Source organism: Protopterus annectens, chromosome 9.part0, assembly GCF_019279795.1.
Source record: "Protopterus annectens isolate FY-2018-M chromosome 9.part0, PAN1.0, whole genome shotgun sequence".
Taxonomy (NCBI): Eukaryota; Metazoa; Chordata; order Ceratodontiformes; family Protopteridae; genus Protopterus; species Protopterus annectens.
Window position 1 is genome coordinate 854,721,180 of NC_056743.1, and position 18,606 is coordinate 854,739,785.

At 39.9% G+C, this 18,606-nt stretch overlaps 1 protein-coding gene across 1 annotated transcript in view; it reads left to right on the forward strand.

Annotated features, from left to right (window-relative positions):
* The window catches only part of LOC122811604 (E3 ubiquitin-protein ligase TRIM69-like), a 118,674-nt gene that overhangs the window by 81,104 nt on the left and 18,964 nt on the right, over nt 1-18,606 (forward strand). The window contains exon 4 of the mRNA XM_044083562.1: nt 7,465-7,487. Coding sequence (XP_043939497.1) covers nt 7,465-7,487 — 23 coding nt within the window. The remainder of the gene's footprint in view (nt 1-7,464; nt 7,488-18,606) is intronic.

Below are 18,606 nucleotides of genomic sequence, written 5' to 3' on the forward strand. Positions count from 1 at the left end.
ATATGTATGAGGAAATATCTTGGTCACCTTTTAGTAAAACTTTCAGAACATAGTAAATAAATATAAAACTGCAGACTACACCTACAACTGTCACCCTTCCTCTAAGGTCTTTCATGTTCAGTATTAATCATGTTACCTTTATTGCCTGACAGCCACCAGCATCCCTTTTACTTGCACTTAACAGTCTACATTGCACCCTACTTCAGCTCATGTGGTGATCCTAGGTTCCCCCAAAGATTAGCTTAGTCGTGCCATGTTATAAAATTTTGGTTTCAGACAGGAGCTGTATGTATGCAAAGCCATCGGTCAATCAGCTATAAAGACAAGAGCTTTTTTACTTGAACTGTACTCCGATTTCTGTGGCAAACTGATATCTGTGACCTGTCACTGTGCCAACTAATAGTGTGTGCATGCTCCCACATGTACACTGCAATACGTCTGCTGTGCTCCATGCATTTTGGTGGACTTGGATGTGTTGGTATGTTTACTGCATGTTCTGTCTCCTACTTTTGCTAGAAGCCAGTTGCTCATTGGATATGGTTACCTCCCTCCAGGATGTGCAAGCACTATCAGCCACTCAGTTCCACCCTTGCCTAACTGGCTCCACCATTGTTTGAGCTGTTGATTTGAAGTTGGATTTTTAGGTCATTGTCACGGCTTTATTTATCTGTGACTGCTTTATGTGTGCCATGCAGATGACATTTAATTTAGTTGGCTGTTTTGCCCTGCTCATTTACGGAATTTTTGGTGGTGGCATCTTTCCAGTAACCTAAGAGGTTGCTTTTCTGGTGAAATGTATGTGATTTGTACTTCTAATTTAATGCCAAGTCAGTATAGAAATGTTCTGGGCCTCTTGTTACAATCTTTACACTTGAAATTTACAATCCTAGTGAATTTCATGAGTTCAAACTGCTCTGATTGCAAAAGTCATCTTAAATTAGGATTCATAGAAGGGGAAGATTCTTTTTTTTCCCTAAGGGCACAATAGCCTCAAAATTGTTAATGTTGAAGTAAGAGGGTGCATGGGAAGAAGCTGTTGTGGACTACTTTGTGTGTGTGTGGGGGGGGGGGGTGTTGTCTCCCTAACAAGCATGAGTTTAAATTCTGCTTCAGATTACTTTTTTTTTAATGTGTGGGGAATTTGAACTAAACTTATGCAGAGGTACTTCATAGAATCCCTCATCAACCTGAGCAGAACTCCTAGACCTACCTCTTATATGATCTGAAGATGATTAAACTTGGGCAGGCTGTTAAATTCAAATGGCCTTGTGGGCATATTGGTGGTATCTGTCAGTGCAGGATTCTGTTTTTGAAACAGTTTGACATTCTTTAGTAACGTGTTGGACAATTTATTTGATATTGCGTCTTGAATTTGAGTGCCCATTCACAATTCTGTGTAATATTTTCTTTTTATGTCTGGGCATTTAAAATTCTCAAACATTTCTTATTTGGACTAAAGTAGTGGTTTTAGTTCTGCTTTTATAGTTACATTTTATTTATTTATGCCAGTGACAAAATTTTAAAAAGTGCACGTTAGTTGCTGAGTCAGATTAATCACATCTGCAGTAAGTAATCTGTGCACTTATTGAATTTAGAAAATGCCACAATACCAACATTTCAGCACTTTTCACACACACATCTTCCAAGTAGACTGTGCCACTTCTTACATGATACACCTCCTCTGAACATGAAATGTCTACAAATAAAAGCTGTGACTGACAGAATCCAAAACGCACACACCCACTCGCATGTTCTTTCCCACTGCAGTTGATATGCTGGATTGATGATTGATGAACTATGATCATGACAGCAGTGGTCTGTTACCTTCATATACAGACTGTCTCTTCCCCAGGAATAATTATCTTTTTACTGAGTGTATCTCCAGTGTTTGGCTGTGATTAAATGAAAGGAATTCTGCCCGTGAAAAATATATTCCAGCTTTTGTCTTGTGTTCTCTCTCTCACCACAGACAGACACAGACACTGCTCCTGACAAGCCCAATCAGTGTATAAGTAAATTATTGCAGGGTGCAGTTGATTTTACATACGGACTGCCTCAGCAGTTCATAAAAATAACCACTTGTTCACAAGGCACACCTCTGAGGTTTGACAGTAGTCTAGTGAAAGTTTTTTTTTTTTTTTTAATCACATTAATGTATTTCTGTATTCTGTTTTGTTTTTCACACACACACACACACACACACACACACACACACACACACACAAGCATACTCTGCCCCTAGTAAATCAGACTGCTGGTCATTCAACTCATGATTGCAGGGAGTAGTTGCTTTCAGGGTCTATGTTACATAAATGAATGATCAAAATGTCGAGTTCTGCATACTCGACAACCTTTGATTGAACGTTCATGTAATTGGAGACTCCACATATCGAAATTTGGAGTTCCGAAATGTTTTGGTTGGCCATCCTAGTCAGTGTAGCGTGTGACGTAGACACGCTACACTGTTCGGAATGACTAGGTAAGAGGCTGCTTTGTTCAATGTACCAACTCCGAGATCGCTGTACATTGGGGAAAGGGTAATTTCCCGGTAATCGCTTGTTGCGTTTGTTTTCAAAGTTGGTGTGTTTATGTAGGTGTATCAGAGTTTGAATGATGTGAGTGTGTAGGGGTTTGTATGCATAGGTTGTATGTGTGTCTTTTGTATGTTAGTGTAGGGAAGGTTGGGACAAACAAAATCTTTCGATTTTGTTTATTTCGAGGTTTTAAGGTTTCGACGTTTTGAACTTTCGATCATAGTGTGTCGAGTATGTTGTACTCTACATTATGATCGTTCGTTCTTTTAACATAGACCCTTGCTTTCATACACAGAGTACTCCCTCCCCATTTCCTCACTAGGTATACAACTGTTTGATTGGAATAACTGGAAGGACATTCTTGTTGCAGTAATGAATTTCAGTTTCATACATGCAGTACTTTTTGGAACACATCTGATGTTTGACTGCGGCCAAGTGAAGGAAATTCTGGCTGCATTGGTGCATTTCAGCTTATTGCACACTCAATCTGACAGGCTAGTTCAATGTTCATTTTAACCAATTTCAAATGACTGCAGCACTAAGTTGTATTTACAGACAGACTGCCTTCTTATCCTCCACGAAATAATCATGGTCTTACTGGATGCGCTTCTTATGCTTGACAGTAATAAAAGGAAAGAGTTTCTGGATATACTAGTGTATTTCAACTTGTATTTGCCTTTTTTGATCTATTTCAGTCTCTCTTTCTCTTTCTGTCTCTCAATGTTATACATACATACATGCACACACACAAACACCCACCCACAAGCCAGCCATGCCACACAAAATGCAAATGACAAGCCAAAATGAAGATCATTTAACTGTGATTAGGTGACTACACAAATTATTTATCTTTACCCAGGTTACCCCACACACACACCCTTGGACACACATACTGACAGATAACCACATTCTGACTGAGAACAACTCGGAGGTTTATAATCATATGAATGAAATGTTGACCCTTATATATATTTCTGCTTATTTCCACTTACATATGAATTAGTTTGTACTTTCAGTCCTCAAGCAGTCCATAGAACTGTATGGGTGTCAGTCATGGATTGTTGTCCTTCTTACACTGATCAACTCAAATATGTTGCTTTCCTAATGAAACAGCATTTTCTTGATTACTGTACCACACACTAACCACCACTACCCTTGCACCACTGTTGCTGTAATCATTCATTTTTATAAAAAAAAAACTCAATAATTGCTGTGGTCATGTTCTGCTAACACTGCACACATATTGTCTGGACCAGGAGCACTGTGGGGTGGTATATTCACATACCCCACCTCTCAGTTACCATTTTTAATAAAAAGAAAAAAAAGTTGATCATTGCTGAAATTTAGTGTATGCTTTTAATGCTGGTCACATATTTCTTTAGTGTCCTACTAGTATTTAAAGAAACAAAGATCAGGTAATCCACTACCTGCGGTGGTCTTTTTGTAAATGACAGAACATCATTGGATAAGCCCTGACTTTGGTTGCATGTAATTGTACAATGTCAGACATTTAATATTCCTAAATGTAAATTCTGATGTAGCCTTGAGGAATCTGGGGTTATTCTTAGCAATGTGACTGGTAGCTGCACATCACTGCAGCTACTGCATCAAGGAAAATTACTCTCAACAATTTTTCTGCACCACTAACAGGTATAAGTAACACAAAATTTAACAAAGTACCCCTTCTAATGACCACAAACAAATGAAGTGATCAACTTTTTTTTTTAACTGTTCAATCACAAATTGCCCATCCCTTATGTTAAACAATATGCACATAGAATAGCTAAATAAAGAAATCTGCATCAGTTGTACTAACCAGTTGCACTATGCAAATGTACTAACATAGATATACACCTGCACAGCGCGTCTAATCCATTCTTAGAAACTCACTTCACATAAACATAATGAAAAAAAATAAGTTCAATATAATAATATTTTAAAAGGTTGTGATATATATTTTAAAGTAGTACATTTGTATTACAGCTTATCACACAGACTTTCTTATCGAATTAAGCTTAAAAATAGATGCAGTATGCAAAGGCAAATGTATCTTTTGCATACAGATGAGAATTTGCCCATTTAGTGAATTAAACAGCAATATCTGAGCAAAACTGATAAGGTAAGTAAGTGGCATCCATTCCACTAAACAGGTATACTGTACTAGTAACCTTACAGACAATGGCATATGTATGTAGTGTACATCACTAATCCATTCACAAGACTCACATTAAGAACGTGGGAAAACAAAATGATCCTGCATGATTCAGTGGCATTATGTAAAAAAAAGAACTTTTTAAATAATTCCATTGTTTAAAAGTAATAAAGCATATTTGTGCGCAAGTAATGCTAATTTATCCATGGCTGGCTTTGTTTCCTTCTGAGTTGTAGTCAAGCCCAGCATTACCCCCTCTCAAGCAGGGTTTATTGCTAAAGCAGCCGATGACAGTGCACATTTGACATAGTGAAAGGTCCTGGATTGTCTAGCCTTTGTATGTTACTGTGCGACATGGAGTGAAGTGAAATTGCATACTGAGAAGGAAGATCTCTAGCTTCCACATTCAGGCAAGGCTCAATTTTTAGATGGTAATTTTTTCATTACTACAGCTCTAATTTATTCTGAGGATGGGGAACTGATTTTTAAAATTTGAACTGCATTTTTGCAGTTTTGAATTTGAAACAGAAATATGGGGGGGGGAATAAATTATTTTGACATCTGATGTTTTGCTAGGTAACCATTTGAAGTGTTAGGACCTGTTAGAGCAAATCTTGAAATACAGACACTTAATGGTTGAAAAATTGGACTCGCATATACCAAGTTCGAGATCCCGGAATATTCCCTTTTTTTTCTAAGGTGTGATGATCTCAGAGTTGGTATATATAAGTTCTGTTGGTGTAGGTAGATTGTCTCCCACATGTGGCTGTGTAGGAGGGTGCTTGCCCCCTTGCAAAAAGAAGTCTTAAGGAGAAGACTGATTTTCGAGATTCACTCTTCTCCTGTGTTTTCAGTATTTTTTTTCCAGCTTAATGGCACTTCTAGTGCTGACATATCATTAGGAAGCTGTTTTGCTACTGCTGTTGGAAGGTAAAATAATTTGGAACCCAGTTTTAATAGGTTCATAGGTTCATACTAGGCTATCTGCCCTAGGGCATTTATAAGCCTAGCCAGAGTGTGTATGGCTTTCGCCACTCATTTTAAATTTATTTTGCTATGCCCTTTTTCGAGGTTGGTATACTGTGCCTCTGTCTAACAGTGACACAGAAGTGATACCCGGGGTAAACCTACGATCTCCCATCCACTCATCAAGATTCTTCTTGAAGAGAGTCAGTGAGGGACTCTGCCTAACCTGGACTGGGATTTTATTCCAGAGTGAAGGGAGCCTCTGGGTCATGAATCTGTCCCTCCAGCATGTCCTATTTATTTCAGTGCTGAGGTTTAAGTCCCTCGAGCGCGTAGCTCGATGGGATTTGGATTTTCTTTAATGGTCTAAATTTTTGTAGGTGGTAACCATCTAATAATAAGCAGGTTTGGGTTTTCAGCCTATATGCCCTGGGGAAATCTGCACATTCTAGAACTTGCTGTATGAGTGCTCATTGATGGATGGAAGCTGGAATCATGCAAAGAAAAGTTGCAGGTTTGAATGGGGGTTGATGAAGCATCTAGATAGGATCTACCAGGGTGTACTATGAATAATCTCATCTTATTTAATCAGCAAGCAATTATTTGAATGCAAAAGCTCTGAAATCTTAGGAAGTTGCTAGTTAAAGAAGCAACACTTCAAATATCACAAAATACATACATAAAAAAATATATTTTGCAGGGAGCAAGCTCTCACTGGCCCCAATGTAAGGGCAAGCCGCACACCCCTGAACTATATATACGTAAATACCAACTCCAAGAATGGACAATCTCAGAAAAGAGGGGAAAAAGTGCAGAATAAAAATGCAACATTCACCATCTTGCTGTTCCCTGTGTCCAGCCACCATGACAGGATGGCAGCAATCTGTAAGATTTGACATGCCTTGTGGTCACTCAGGGAGCTGCCTTTAGAAACCTTATCACCACAGCCTCGGAAACAGAATAAAGAACTAATGTACCTGTTTCCTGAAAAAAATTAAAATAAAAAGTGGCCACAGCCTTTTAGTTCTCTTTGTGGTACCATTGATTCCACCCCATTTTAATAAAGAATGTTTTTATGTATATTCTTGTTTGCTGATCACCATCAGTTAAATATGTGTTATATAATATCCTTAAATGCTAATGAGATAAGCGCAGTAAATAGCATGTCCTATGGTATAGACGATTCCAGAGAGTTGGTATGCAGTATAGACCTCATGGAGTTTAAACCACATCTGCTGTTTCTATGCATTTATTAAGCATTCAGGCATGACAACATCCTTTGAAATCAGGCATTCACTACTTCACCTTTAGATCTCTTAAAAAGGTGTTCCAGTAGCTGCATATAAATTCTGAGAGGACAGTTTTTTTCTGCTTTTTCTGCTGATAATGGGAGGCTCCTCTATGCTTTTTGCTAGTGGTGCAGATTTGCAGTGACAACAGAGTAGTACATGGACACTGCACATAACTACAAAATGAATGTGCTTTCTGGCATTGCCAGAACAAAACAGTGCTCCCTCCATTTTGTGAACACCGTGTTCTTTAATAGTTTACTGTATTGTATCTCATGTTGTTTAACTGTATTCTGTACTGTATGAATATTTTACTGTTAGATATTATAAATCATCGTAGTTTGTTTAATGTTATATAAAGTGCATTATTACTGATTTGCGTGGTGTGTTGTGCTGTTTAGACATTCTGTGTACTATGTGGTTTACATACCCTTCTTGCAGGAGAGTCATAACAAAAGCAATCTGTTCTAAATAAAACTCCTGACTGAGATTTCATTAATTTTTTTTTCTCTTGTCATTTCAGGATTGTAAAAGTCTTCTTGAAAGGTAAGTAGTTCTACTTAAATTTTGGTAGAGGACTTGATAAATTCAAGAATGAACAAGTGTGTAAACTCCAGGGGTTGTATTCTAAAACACTGCTCAATTCTGTTTCTAGCAGGATTGCTCAGTGCATATGAGGGAATGATTCAAAGGCCAAGATGGCATTGCATAGGAAAGAAGACTTCAGCACATAGTGATTGTGCTTAGGAAAATGACTTTCAAATGTGACACTGTCTGGGCACAACTAATGCAAATTAGCCATGTACACTTCTCCATAGCTTTTTTTTCAGGTATCAGAATAGTACTGTATAGCAATTCAAAGATGAGTGTTACAACTCTGTTTCGGGAGCAAAGTGATAAAACTGTACCATCTTTTGACATGTACACCTGTTAATTAGGAGCAGGGCTGAGCAACATAACTGATAAGTACAGTAGAGCTGTGTATGGGTCTACTTCACATACCCGAAATACGACATAACCGAAGACCAGGTGACCCAGAAGAGAACCCTGAAACTCCAAATACATGAACGTCCACGTAGCCGACATGTTTCCCAGGGTAAGTAACCACAGGACCAAAAAAACATGGAAAACACACTGCACCATCTACAACTTACCCAGGTGGGGGGCTACACCCCCCACACCCCTCCCCTATCTAAATATACCAACTACAGGATCACACTACAGTGGGGAAGAGGGTAAATATCCCCTTCTTGGCCCAGTGGTTACTTACCCTGGGAAACTTTTCGCTATGTGGATGCTCTTTTATTTGCAGTTTCAGCGTCCTTGTTTCAGTTATCTGGTCTTCCGTTATGCGGTATTTTGGGTATCTGAAGTACACCTGTGTGTGTGTGTGTGTGTGTGTGTGTGTGTGTGTGTGTGTGTGTGTGTATGTATGTACAGACACACACACCTATATAGATAACTGTATCTATATTTATTTAGATAGATACAGGTATAGATATGTATTATATAAAAATGTTATGTATACATGTATATTTTGTGCGTGTATTATTATATATGTACGCTGTTGTGCCCAAACTGCTGTTTATAATTTTAATAGGCCTTACAGTCAGAATTTTTACATTACTATTTCACTATTTCTTTAAAAGGTTGTCTCTCCTACACTCTTATCGCCGCCTCAGTAACTATGAATACAGCATCAACTCTTTCATTACTGAGCTGTTTCTCCTTAATGGTACCAGATTAACGGTCATCCACCACTTTCACCTCACTCTATAACCTTCATTCCTTTATGATATCTCTCCCCTCATCATCAGAAACAAACAAAAACTAACACCGTTAACTCCAAGTTATTTTTTACCTGAACTACTGAATCTCCTATCTCATGATATTAACAAAGGCTTAGAGAATGGGCTTACTGTACATCAGTACCCTGATTGGAAAATTAGTGTTTTCCAGCAGGGTACTAATGTATAAGTAATGCCCACTGAAAAATGAGTCTGCCACCGTGGTGCTTGGGCGAGAAAATGGAAAGAGTGCCATTATTTTACACCCACTAAGCAGTGCTTAAAAAAAATTATGTGCTTGTATGTGTTGTCTGTTTGTGAGTGTATGTGTGTATGAGTGTGAGAGAGAGATCAGTTGAGCTACTATTTTACACTCGCCAAGCAATGCTTCTGCTGTTTACCAAGTGTAAAATAAAAAGCGAGTGTGCGTGAGTATGTGTGTATGAAAGAAAGACAGATTACTGAAAATAAATGGATCCGAAAAAGTGTGCGTTTGTGTGTATTTGTCTGTGTTGCTGTCTGCATGTGTGAGTGAATGCATGCATGAAAGCAAAAGAGAAAGTGTGTGTGTGTGTGTGTGAGTGAAAGCGAGAGAGACTGAGGAGTGATCCCTGGCAGCATCACATAAGAGCTTTGCATACCTCTTGACCATACCTTTCAACAGAAGAAATCTGGACAGAGTCTCAAATAATGAGGAAACAAAAGGCTAAAAATAGGAACTGATTTTAAACTTAGAAAGTTTCTAGAATAACAGAGTTTTCGTTACCTCTGCTTCAGAGAAATGCATGGTGTGTGTGTGTGTGTGTGTGTGTGTGTGAGAGAGACAGTGAGTGAGTAAGTGAGATGACAACTGGCAGCAGCAGCAGTAGAGAGGTTTGCATACCTCTGGACCTTTCAGCTGAAGAAATCTGGATAAGGCCTAAAATAAAGGGGGAAGAAAGGCTCTAAAATTGAAACGTATGTTAATTATTGCTGTTATAAAATTACAAAGTTGCTTAAGTAAAGGATTTATGTTGGCATGAATTTTCTGAAGGAAATAATAGTCTGAAGCTCAAATGTATGTCATTATTGAGTATTTTCAATCTCAAATGGCTGCCAACCAAACAGTTTAGGATTAAAGGACCAAAAAATAAATGCCTTGCTATTTTTTAAATGTTATATTTTGGATGTAAAATGCTTCCTCCAACACCATTAACATATGCTACAGCAAGTTTGAAACATTAGGCGGAGGAACTATATTACATCAAAAATATACTTAAAAATATAGTAATAAAAATATATACAAGTAAAACACAACAATTTTACATTTAGCACATTCTATAAGCACACCAGTGCCTTTCAGGGTGTGTGTTAATGTGTAATTAATGCCCTACCCGGTGTGTAGAGGCCTTCCACCTGTGGTGTTGGGCCACATAACACCCCCGTGCAGGTGTTAATTACACATTAGCACACACCCTGTCAGGCATTATTGCTTGCTTGCTTAGCCAACTTCCAACTGCCTGATTTCAGCACACACATTCATGCCCTACTAGATTGCAAACTCACAACAGAAATACACTGTCTAAAAGTTCTCCCTCCCAACTTAAGTAATGATAACCCCCTTTCCAGTTCCAGTGTTCCAGTAAGACATCCTGTCAGATTTATATTTTAAACAATGATTTTCTCACAGTAAACCAGACCCCATATTAAACTTTCCCTTCATTTGACAAAAGTCTGTCAGATTGTCAGTAATCTGTAAACATTTTCCAGGGTTTAAAAGATTTAGGAAAGGTCCCACTTAACGTGGGATGAACTCCTCTAGCTCTCACAGATTGTAAAATCCAGCTTGGGCTACCTGAAACCAAAACTCACTTAAGCCACTTTGTATCACCATATTTGGTTTGATAATCTGTAAAATAAAAAATAAAAATAAATAAATAAATAAGCCCATAGACAAAAAATCGTATAATACAGATCTAAGTAATCAACTGTCTTATCAAACCCTTGACACTTGAATAGGTCAATACAGTACTGGGTAGAAATAAATCTACTTCTTCCCATTCTTCATTCCCCCAGTCTGGATTTCAGATCCACCTTCTCATTCCTTCTCCATCCTCCATTCCCATACACTAATTTATTTCTTCCCATGTCTTGACCCTTATCTCCCCCTTTTCCACCTAAAGAAAGTTTCCAACAAATACTTAAACTATTGGACAAGCTTTCCAATTGTGGCCAGCCAGGGTCTGACAGTATGTAACCCTGGTTCGTCAAGCTATGCAAAAATTCTCTAATCTCTCATCCAATATAGCATTTCTTCAGCTTATCACTATGCTAAGAATCCTTTTCAGAGATTTGAAAAGAAACAATCATCCTCTCCCTCCTCAAGTCAGATACACACTCACACCTCAGACTTTCATCCCATCTCACTTGTCCTGACTCTGACAGAAATTCTCATAAAAGCCATCTATCCACAACCCACTGAATTATACTGATATACTCTCAAGATATTAACACAGATTTAGAGATGTTGAAGCACTCTGTCTGCCATCTTCTGTCTTACAGACTCGCTTCTTAGTGTTGTGGATAAAGCCTTTCCACCCTGCACCCCTTTTTGTTAATGTTACCAAAGCCTAAGACATGATCAGTCATGAACTCCTTTTGTAATCATTATATTCCAGTGTCTAATTACTAACATTAAGTAATTAGTAATACTACTTATCTGTGGTTGAGATACTGCTAGTAACACTACAGTTAGAGGTTACTGTAAGTAACTACTTATCTGTGGTTGAGATACTGCTAGCAACTACAGTTAGAGGTTACTGTAAGTAACTACTTGTCTGTGGTTGAGTTACTGCTAGCAACAACTACAGTTAGAGGTTACTGTAAGTAACTACTTGCCTGTGGTTGAGATACTGCTAGTAACACTACAGTTAGAGGTTACTGTAAGTAACTACTTGTCTGTGGTTGAGATACTGCTAGTAACAACTACAGTTAGAGGTTACTGTAAGTAACTACTTGTCTGTGGTTGAGATACTGCTAGCAACAACTACAGTTAGAGGTTACCGTAAGTAACTACTTACCTGTGGTTTGGATACTGCTAGTAACACTACAGTTAGAGGTTACCGTAAGTAACTACTTACCTGTGGTTTAGATACTGCTAGTAACACTACAGTTGGAGGTTACCGTAAGTAACTACTTACCTGTGGTTTAGATACTGCTACTCTTTGGCATTCTGCAAAGCTCTGTCTTGAGACCCCTTTACTCTTCCTTTATATCAACTCACTTCCTTCTGACCTGCAAACCTCACGTATTCTAATTATGCTAATGACTTTGTTGTCATTCACTCAGATCCATCCTAAAGCCACATTAAATCTGATCTTCTCGGAACCTCTCCAGTTATTTCACCTAGTTTGATTAAAAACAGGGTCTTGTTTGAGATGAAAAATAATAATGTGCTTTTCAGAACCTCTGCCAGATTTAACTCTGCACCTGCCTTTGATTAGATTTCTCATTTATCAGTATCACTTTGTGCAGCCTGTTTTCATCTAATACCTTGGCCTGTACTTGCACAAAGCTGTCTCTCAGTCTACCCGCATTAATTTCATTAAAATTAACTTAACATCCTTTGCTTGCAAAACTACCACACATTTCCTTAACATTGAAGGTTGTTTAGCCATAAGTAATAGAATCCTCTACTCACAACTTAAAAAATGCCTGTTTGCCTTCTCCTGCAACAAAAACCTGCACAGATTAGATTTCTTTCAATAACCTCTACCATGTCATCCTTCTGTGACCTAACTATGAATATCGCTACACCTATCACATGTAAAGTACATTATTTCCTGTTAAAGAAAAATCTGACTTCCTCCTACTTACATTATTTACCAAATCCTCAAGGTCAGCTGCTTCCATCTAACATCATAATTGCTCTCCTTCCCAAAACTGCTGATTTACATCTTTAGAACTCAGACAGATGGTACCCTGGTACTGCATAGATATCGCACTAACCTAGTCAGCTGTGATCAGGCATTGTCTTAGACCCCAAATCCTGGAATGCTCTCCTCCCAGCAAGTTAGAAACTCCAAGTTGTTTATTTTTAGAATTTCACTAACCATCTTCCTTAAAGAAAGCATAAGCTGCTTCTACCACACCAGCTTAGCCTCCTTCAACCTCCTCCCCACTTTCTGTGTCCCCTGCTGTACTCTACCATTTCCAAATATTACAGAATTTCAAGGAAGAGAAGGAGATGAAAAATAATCCTCAATTGGTAAATATTGTCAGATTATTACATGTAGCATGATTTGCATAAAAGCTCACTTTACTTGCTAAAACATGTTTACTTGTATTTGAATTCTAAAAATGTCTAAGAACTATATGGTTGTGTATCTGCAGTATACTTTGGTGCATTTCTGTGCCTGGGCTGTAGCTGAAATGTGTCCCTGTAGATCAGCCTGCTATCCCAGTAAACAAACAAAAGTTGTTTGGCATTGCAGACCGTTCCAAATTACAGTGCTCTATACATTTTCATAAACAACTTTCTATACCTTTTGAGACAGTACAGTCTAGAAACATATATAATATTGGCTGTTCAGACATAGATTCATAGATTCATACTAGGCTATCTGCCCTGGGGCAATTATAAGCCTAGCCCGATTCTGTATGGCTTACGCCACCCCTTGATTTGAGTATACTGTGCCCTTTTTAAGGTTAAGTTTACTGTGCCTCTGTCTAATAGTGACACGGGAGTAATCCCTGGGACAAACCTACGATCCCCCATCCACTTATCGAGATTCTTCTTGAAGAGATTCAGTGAGGTGCTCTGCCTCACATGAACTGGGATTCTATTCCAGAGCGAAGGGAGCCTCTGGGTTATGAACCTGTCCCTCCAGCAAGTTCTATTTATTTCTGTGCTGAGGTTCAAGTCCCTCGAGCGTGTGGCTCTAAAGGATTTAGATTTACTGAGGTGGAGCATGTCCATTAATTCTGGATTTGACATAGCTTTGTATGTCAGGCATAGATCGCCTCGAAGTAGGCGGTATGCAACTGAGTAGAGCTGGAGTTTTTTTAACCGAGCAGCATATGGCATCTGTTTGAGACCCTTGATCCTCTTGGTGAGATACTTTTGGGGTCTTTCTAATTGCTGCAGGTGTCTGATAAGGTACATCCCAAAAGGGCTTTTTATTCTATGATGGGCCTGATGAGGGATGGATAAAGGGGCACGATTACCCCTCTCGATCTAGATGTGAAACCCTTCGTGATGAGGTGGGCTATGTAGAAGGTCTTTCTAACCACTTTGGCAATGTGGTTTTCAAAGGAGAGATTGCTATCAACTTGGGTCCCCAGGTCCCTAATAACTTTCTCTGTACTTAATGGGTTTCCGCTTATGTGGTAATTTGTGGGCACATTGTTTTTGCCAAAGGGTATGACTATACATTTTTTGGCATTTGGCTTTAAACCATGGCGCTGGCACCCGTTATCTGTCTCTGAGAGACCTTTTTGAAGGATGTTTGTGTCAGCTGGAGAGTTGATTATGGCGCCCAGTTTGCAGTCGTCTGCGAACTTGGTGAGCCATAGTCCTCCCACGTTTGCCTGTACCTCGGAAAAGTATATACCGAACAAGAGTGGTCCCAGGACAGAACCCTGTGGGACGCCACCTGTGACTGGTTTCGAGTCTGACATGGCTCCAGCAACTCTCACTCTGTGGGTTCTGTCTTTGAGCCACTTTGCGACCCATCTTGTGACATAGGGGTGTATATTTAAGCTGGATAGCTTATCTATGATGCCCGAGTGGGGTATTGTGTCAAATGCCTTTGCAAGGTCCAGATAGGCTGTGTGGACTACCTTCCCTTCATCTATGGCTTTGGTGACTGTTTCAAAGAAGTCAACCAGGTTCAAAAGGCAGGATCTGCCCTTGACAAAGCCGAACTGGGTAGGATCTAGTGTCTGTAGGTCCCCAATGTCTTTGTTTATGAGCTCCATGATGATCCTCTCCATAGCCTTGCAGACTAAGCTAGTCAGGCTTATGGGGCGATAGTTTCCAGGGTCCGTAGAGGCTCCACCTTTGTGGAGTGGGACCACTGTTGCTGTACGCCATTCTGTGGGCACATATCCTGTAGTGAGGCTGAGATTGTATAACTGTTTTATTTGAGGGATTAGTTCCTCTTGGAGTTCATGTAGGACGCAACCTGGGACGCCATCTGGTCCCATGGAAGCAGTGTTTTTTGCTTTGGAGAGGGCAGCCTTCACCTCAGCATCAGAGATGTTTGGGAGGCAGCCCTCTGCCGGGATAGATACTTGCTCTTTTGGGGGAGAGGGGGTGGAGAAGTTTGCACTGAACCTGTCTGCCAGGATATTGGCGATGTCTGTGGGTTCAGTGTATTTTTTGTCGTTTAGAATCAACTCAGAACAAGTCAGGGAGTTGCATCCCAGGTTTCTAACATAACTGAAAAAAGCCTTATGATAGTCTTTGGTGTCCTGTGCAATTTTTCTCTCGAAGCTGGCCTTTGAGGATTTTATGAGGGATTGTAATTTTTTGCTAGTACTGATCAGAGATGCCTTCCCTATTAGGGATTTTGCTCTATCATGTAGTAGCTTCCTCCTTCTGTTGTACAGTTTATTTATGACAGGGGTCCACCAGACTGGACGCCTGCCTTTGGATGATTGGGTCTTGGTTTTGTTTGGAATAGCATGATCCATGCATTCCTGGAGATGTCCGTAGAATGCGTTTATATAGAATTCTGCAGTTTGGGCCGTAGTTTCCACTGGCCCTGGGGCCTTGAAGGATTCCACTTCGGTTTTGAGAAGTGAGAAGTTTGCTTTTGAGAAGTTTTTCACTATGGTTTTCTGGGCTGGGGGTGGGGTCGGGATGTGGACATCCAGTGAAATTAATTTATGGTCTGATCTTACCAATGAGGGATATACTTCTGGTGTGGAGCATAGAGTCCCCATGTTGGTAATGATCAGGTCTAGTATGTTGTCCCCTCTTGTGGGAGTGGTGACTAGTTGTTCCATAGCATTTGAGTTTATAATTTCCAGGAATCTTTGGGCTAAGGTGCTGGGGCTTGAGTAGTGCTCCCAGTCAATGTTTGGGTAGTTGAAGTCGCCCAATATAATGGTATTCGGAGAGATCTTCATGTTCTCCAATGTTTTCAGGAAAGCCGAATAGGATTCCTGACTTTGAGAGGGTGGTCTGTAGGATGCTATAAACTGAAAAGCAGTCTTGCCCACTGTTAGTTGCACATGGATGGTCTCCGATACTTTGTGCAATGCCACTAACCTGGAGGTGTGGATATCCTTGATAAATATGGAAACTCCCCCTCCTTTTGTGGTTCGGTCCGGGTTTTGGGGCCGAAAAGCATGATTTGAGGTATAGCCTGGTATTGCTGGGGTGCTCTCTGGAGCCTTGAACCAGGTTTCTGTCACTGCACAGATATCAGTGTTCTCCATACTGAGGAGAGCTTTGAGTGCGTGCATCTTGAGGTTAAGACTTCTGGCGTTTAGCAGCATTACCCTTAGTTTCTTGTTCCTTGTGTTGTCTGTGGGGGTGGGTTTGACCTTTGAGCCTTGCCTAAAAAAGGCACTATGGGGGTGGCAAGAGCATTTGCCAATATCCGAAAGCCCAGTGGTGACAGGTGCAAGCCGTCCCTAGCGAAGCAACATGGCTTGTCGAGCATGTCATCCCAGGCTGACAGATACTGGATCCCCTTTGAATAACACCAAAATTTTAGCCAATTGTTAAAATCGATCATTTTGTCTTTGTACTGTGACATCATTCTAGGTGAGGGTAAGATGCTGCTCAAGGTCAGGGTCATAGCATGGGCTACATGATCAGAGAGCTCCTCTATGTCTCTTTTCATGTAGTCCAGGGAGGTACGTCTCAGGTCATTCACACCAGCATGTACAATGACTGAGTCATATTTGTATTTGCTTTGGAGTGACCTGAGTGCTTGCGTTATGTGTCGGATCCTAGCACCCGACAGGCAGCTCACCGTGACCTTCTCTTTATTCAGCCTGGTGAGCGGGACATCAGTGTGTCTGACAATAGAGTCACCTATAACAAGAGTATCAGGTGTGTTATTCAGCCTTAAGGGCTGTGGCTGCTTGGCACACTGACTTTGTGGGTTATGTGTTGTGTGTGTTTTGTTTTGAGGTAGCGTTTGCTTGGATGTCTGCTTTGGAGGTCTCTGTTGCTTAGGTAGATTTTTATTTAGAGCCTCCGAGTATGTTTTTGTGTAATTATGTGTTTGGTTCGCTGATGTGGTGGGACTATGTGATACTGGAATTGTGTTGTGTGTGGTTACCTTCTCCTCCTGACTGGTTACACCAGTTTTGAGATGAGAGAGCTCAGCCTCCAGTTTGGCTAAATAGTTGCATCCCTCACATATATTTGAACCTGTTTGGAGGAGGAGAGGGTTGTCCGTGTACATGAGACAGTTGTAACATTGCCTCAAAATTCCCAGATTCACCAGCTGGACTGGAGAGGAAACCATTGACTGACCTTTGGACATGCTAGAGTAATAGGGAAACTGAATTTAAGATGGACCAATAGAGGACAGGGTAATCGTAGAGAGTATAAGAGTAAGTAGTGCTTATGGTTTAATAGTGCTAACTTGTAGGATTACTTAATTGGGCCAGTGAAGGGCCTTAGGATGAGAATATGGTGTTTAAATTGAGAGCTAGAGCAGTTCTAAGGGAAAAAGTGAAGAGCAGACTTTGTGGAGCCAGGAATAGTTTAAAGCCAATTAGGCGGCGCTGCCTGTTGCGCTATGCTCAGAAACGCGCAAAACCGCGCAAAAGAGGGTTTTAAGAGAGGAAGATGAAGGAGTTTTGGAATTGACCCAAAATGGCCAATAAAACTACAGTTTCAAGTCAGTAACCACTCCCACATGGGTAGGCAGGCTGCTCAATGTTTTTCACTGCCACTGATCAACAGAGAGACTTTCCTTTAGCCCAAGCAAAAAATGGCCTCACAGAAACTTACAAACAGTTCAAGAACAGCAAGCCTGTAACTGAACTTTTTTAAATCTCAGAAAAGTGGGGAAAAAAGCAAGATTTTTTTTGTTTTTTTGTTTTTTCAGAGATAGCAGAGGTTAACAAGTATCAACAAGTTATAACAGTGCAGTAAATGACCCCACACAAGAGTGCTAGGCCAAGGACAGATAAAATGCAAGTTTTGAGAAAAAAACAATTTTAAAAATAAGTGCAAACAGGAAATTCAGTAAACGGTTCTAGGTTGTGCTCTAAATACAGTTACTAATGCAGAAATCATGAGCTTTCATACATCTACAAGCACTTATTTTCTGGATGCTTGTATTTTTAACTATTGAAATATGAGAATTGAGATTATGTATGTAACAATTTAAATAACAGTCTGCAACCCCAATTTACGTTTAGTTATCAGTAACATTTTTCTTCAGCATCATCGCAGGTTTCAGTAGAAAAGCTTTAAAAGCTTGTAGGAAACAATCTTCTGGCAATATCAATTTGAATGTGGAAATGTATATTGTTATAATGAGTAGCAAAGAACTCAAAAATCCCCACTATAGTTTATTCTGCATAGACAGTATTTTTATTTTTTGTTACATTTTTTTCTGCTCTGTTGTCAACCATCATGTTACTGTTGTAGTCGCCAACATCCATTCATTCCTCATTATATGACAAAAATACAGCTACAGCATTCCTGTTTGTGAGGTAGCCATCATATGGGTTTTTGTGTAAGCCTTAACATTCCCCTTGCATGTCCACAAGGTTTTATAGGTTGGATGTGCAAGTGGGGCTGTGTGAGACCATGTCGCTAACTTTCACAAGTGACCATGGCCATAGTAGTTCCACTCATCCCTTGAAGGCAGACATCTTTATCCAGCTGTTGTGTCTATTGGAGATTGTAGGTGAAGTGTGCA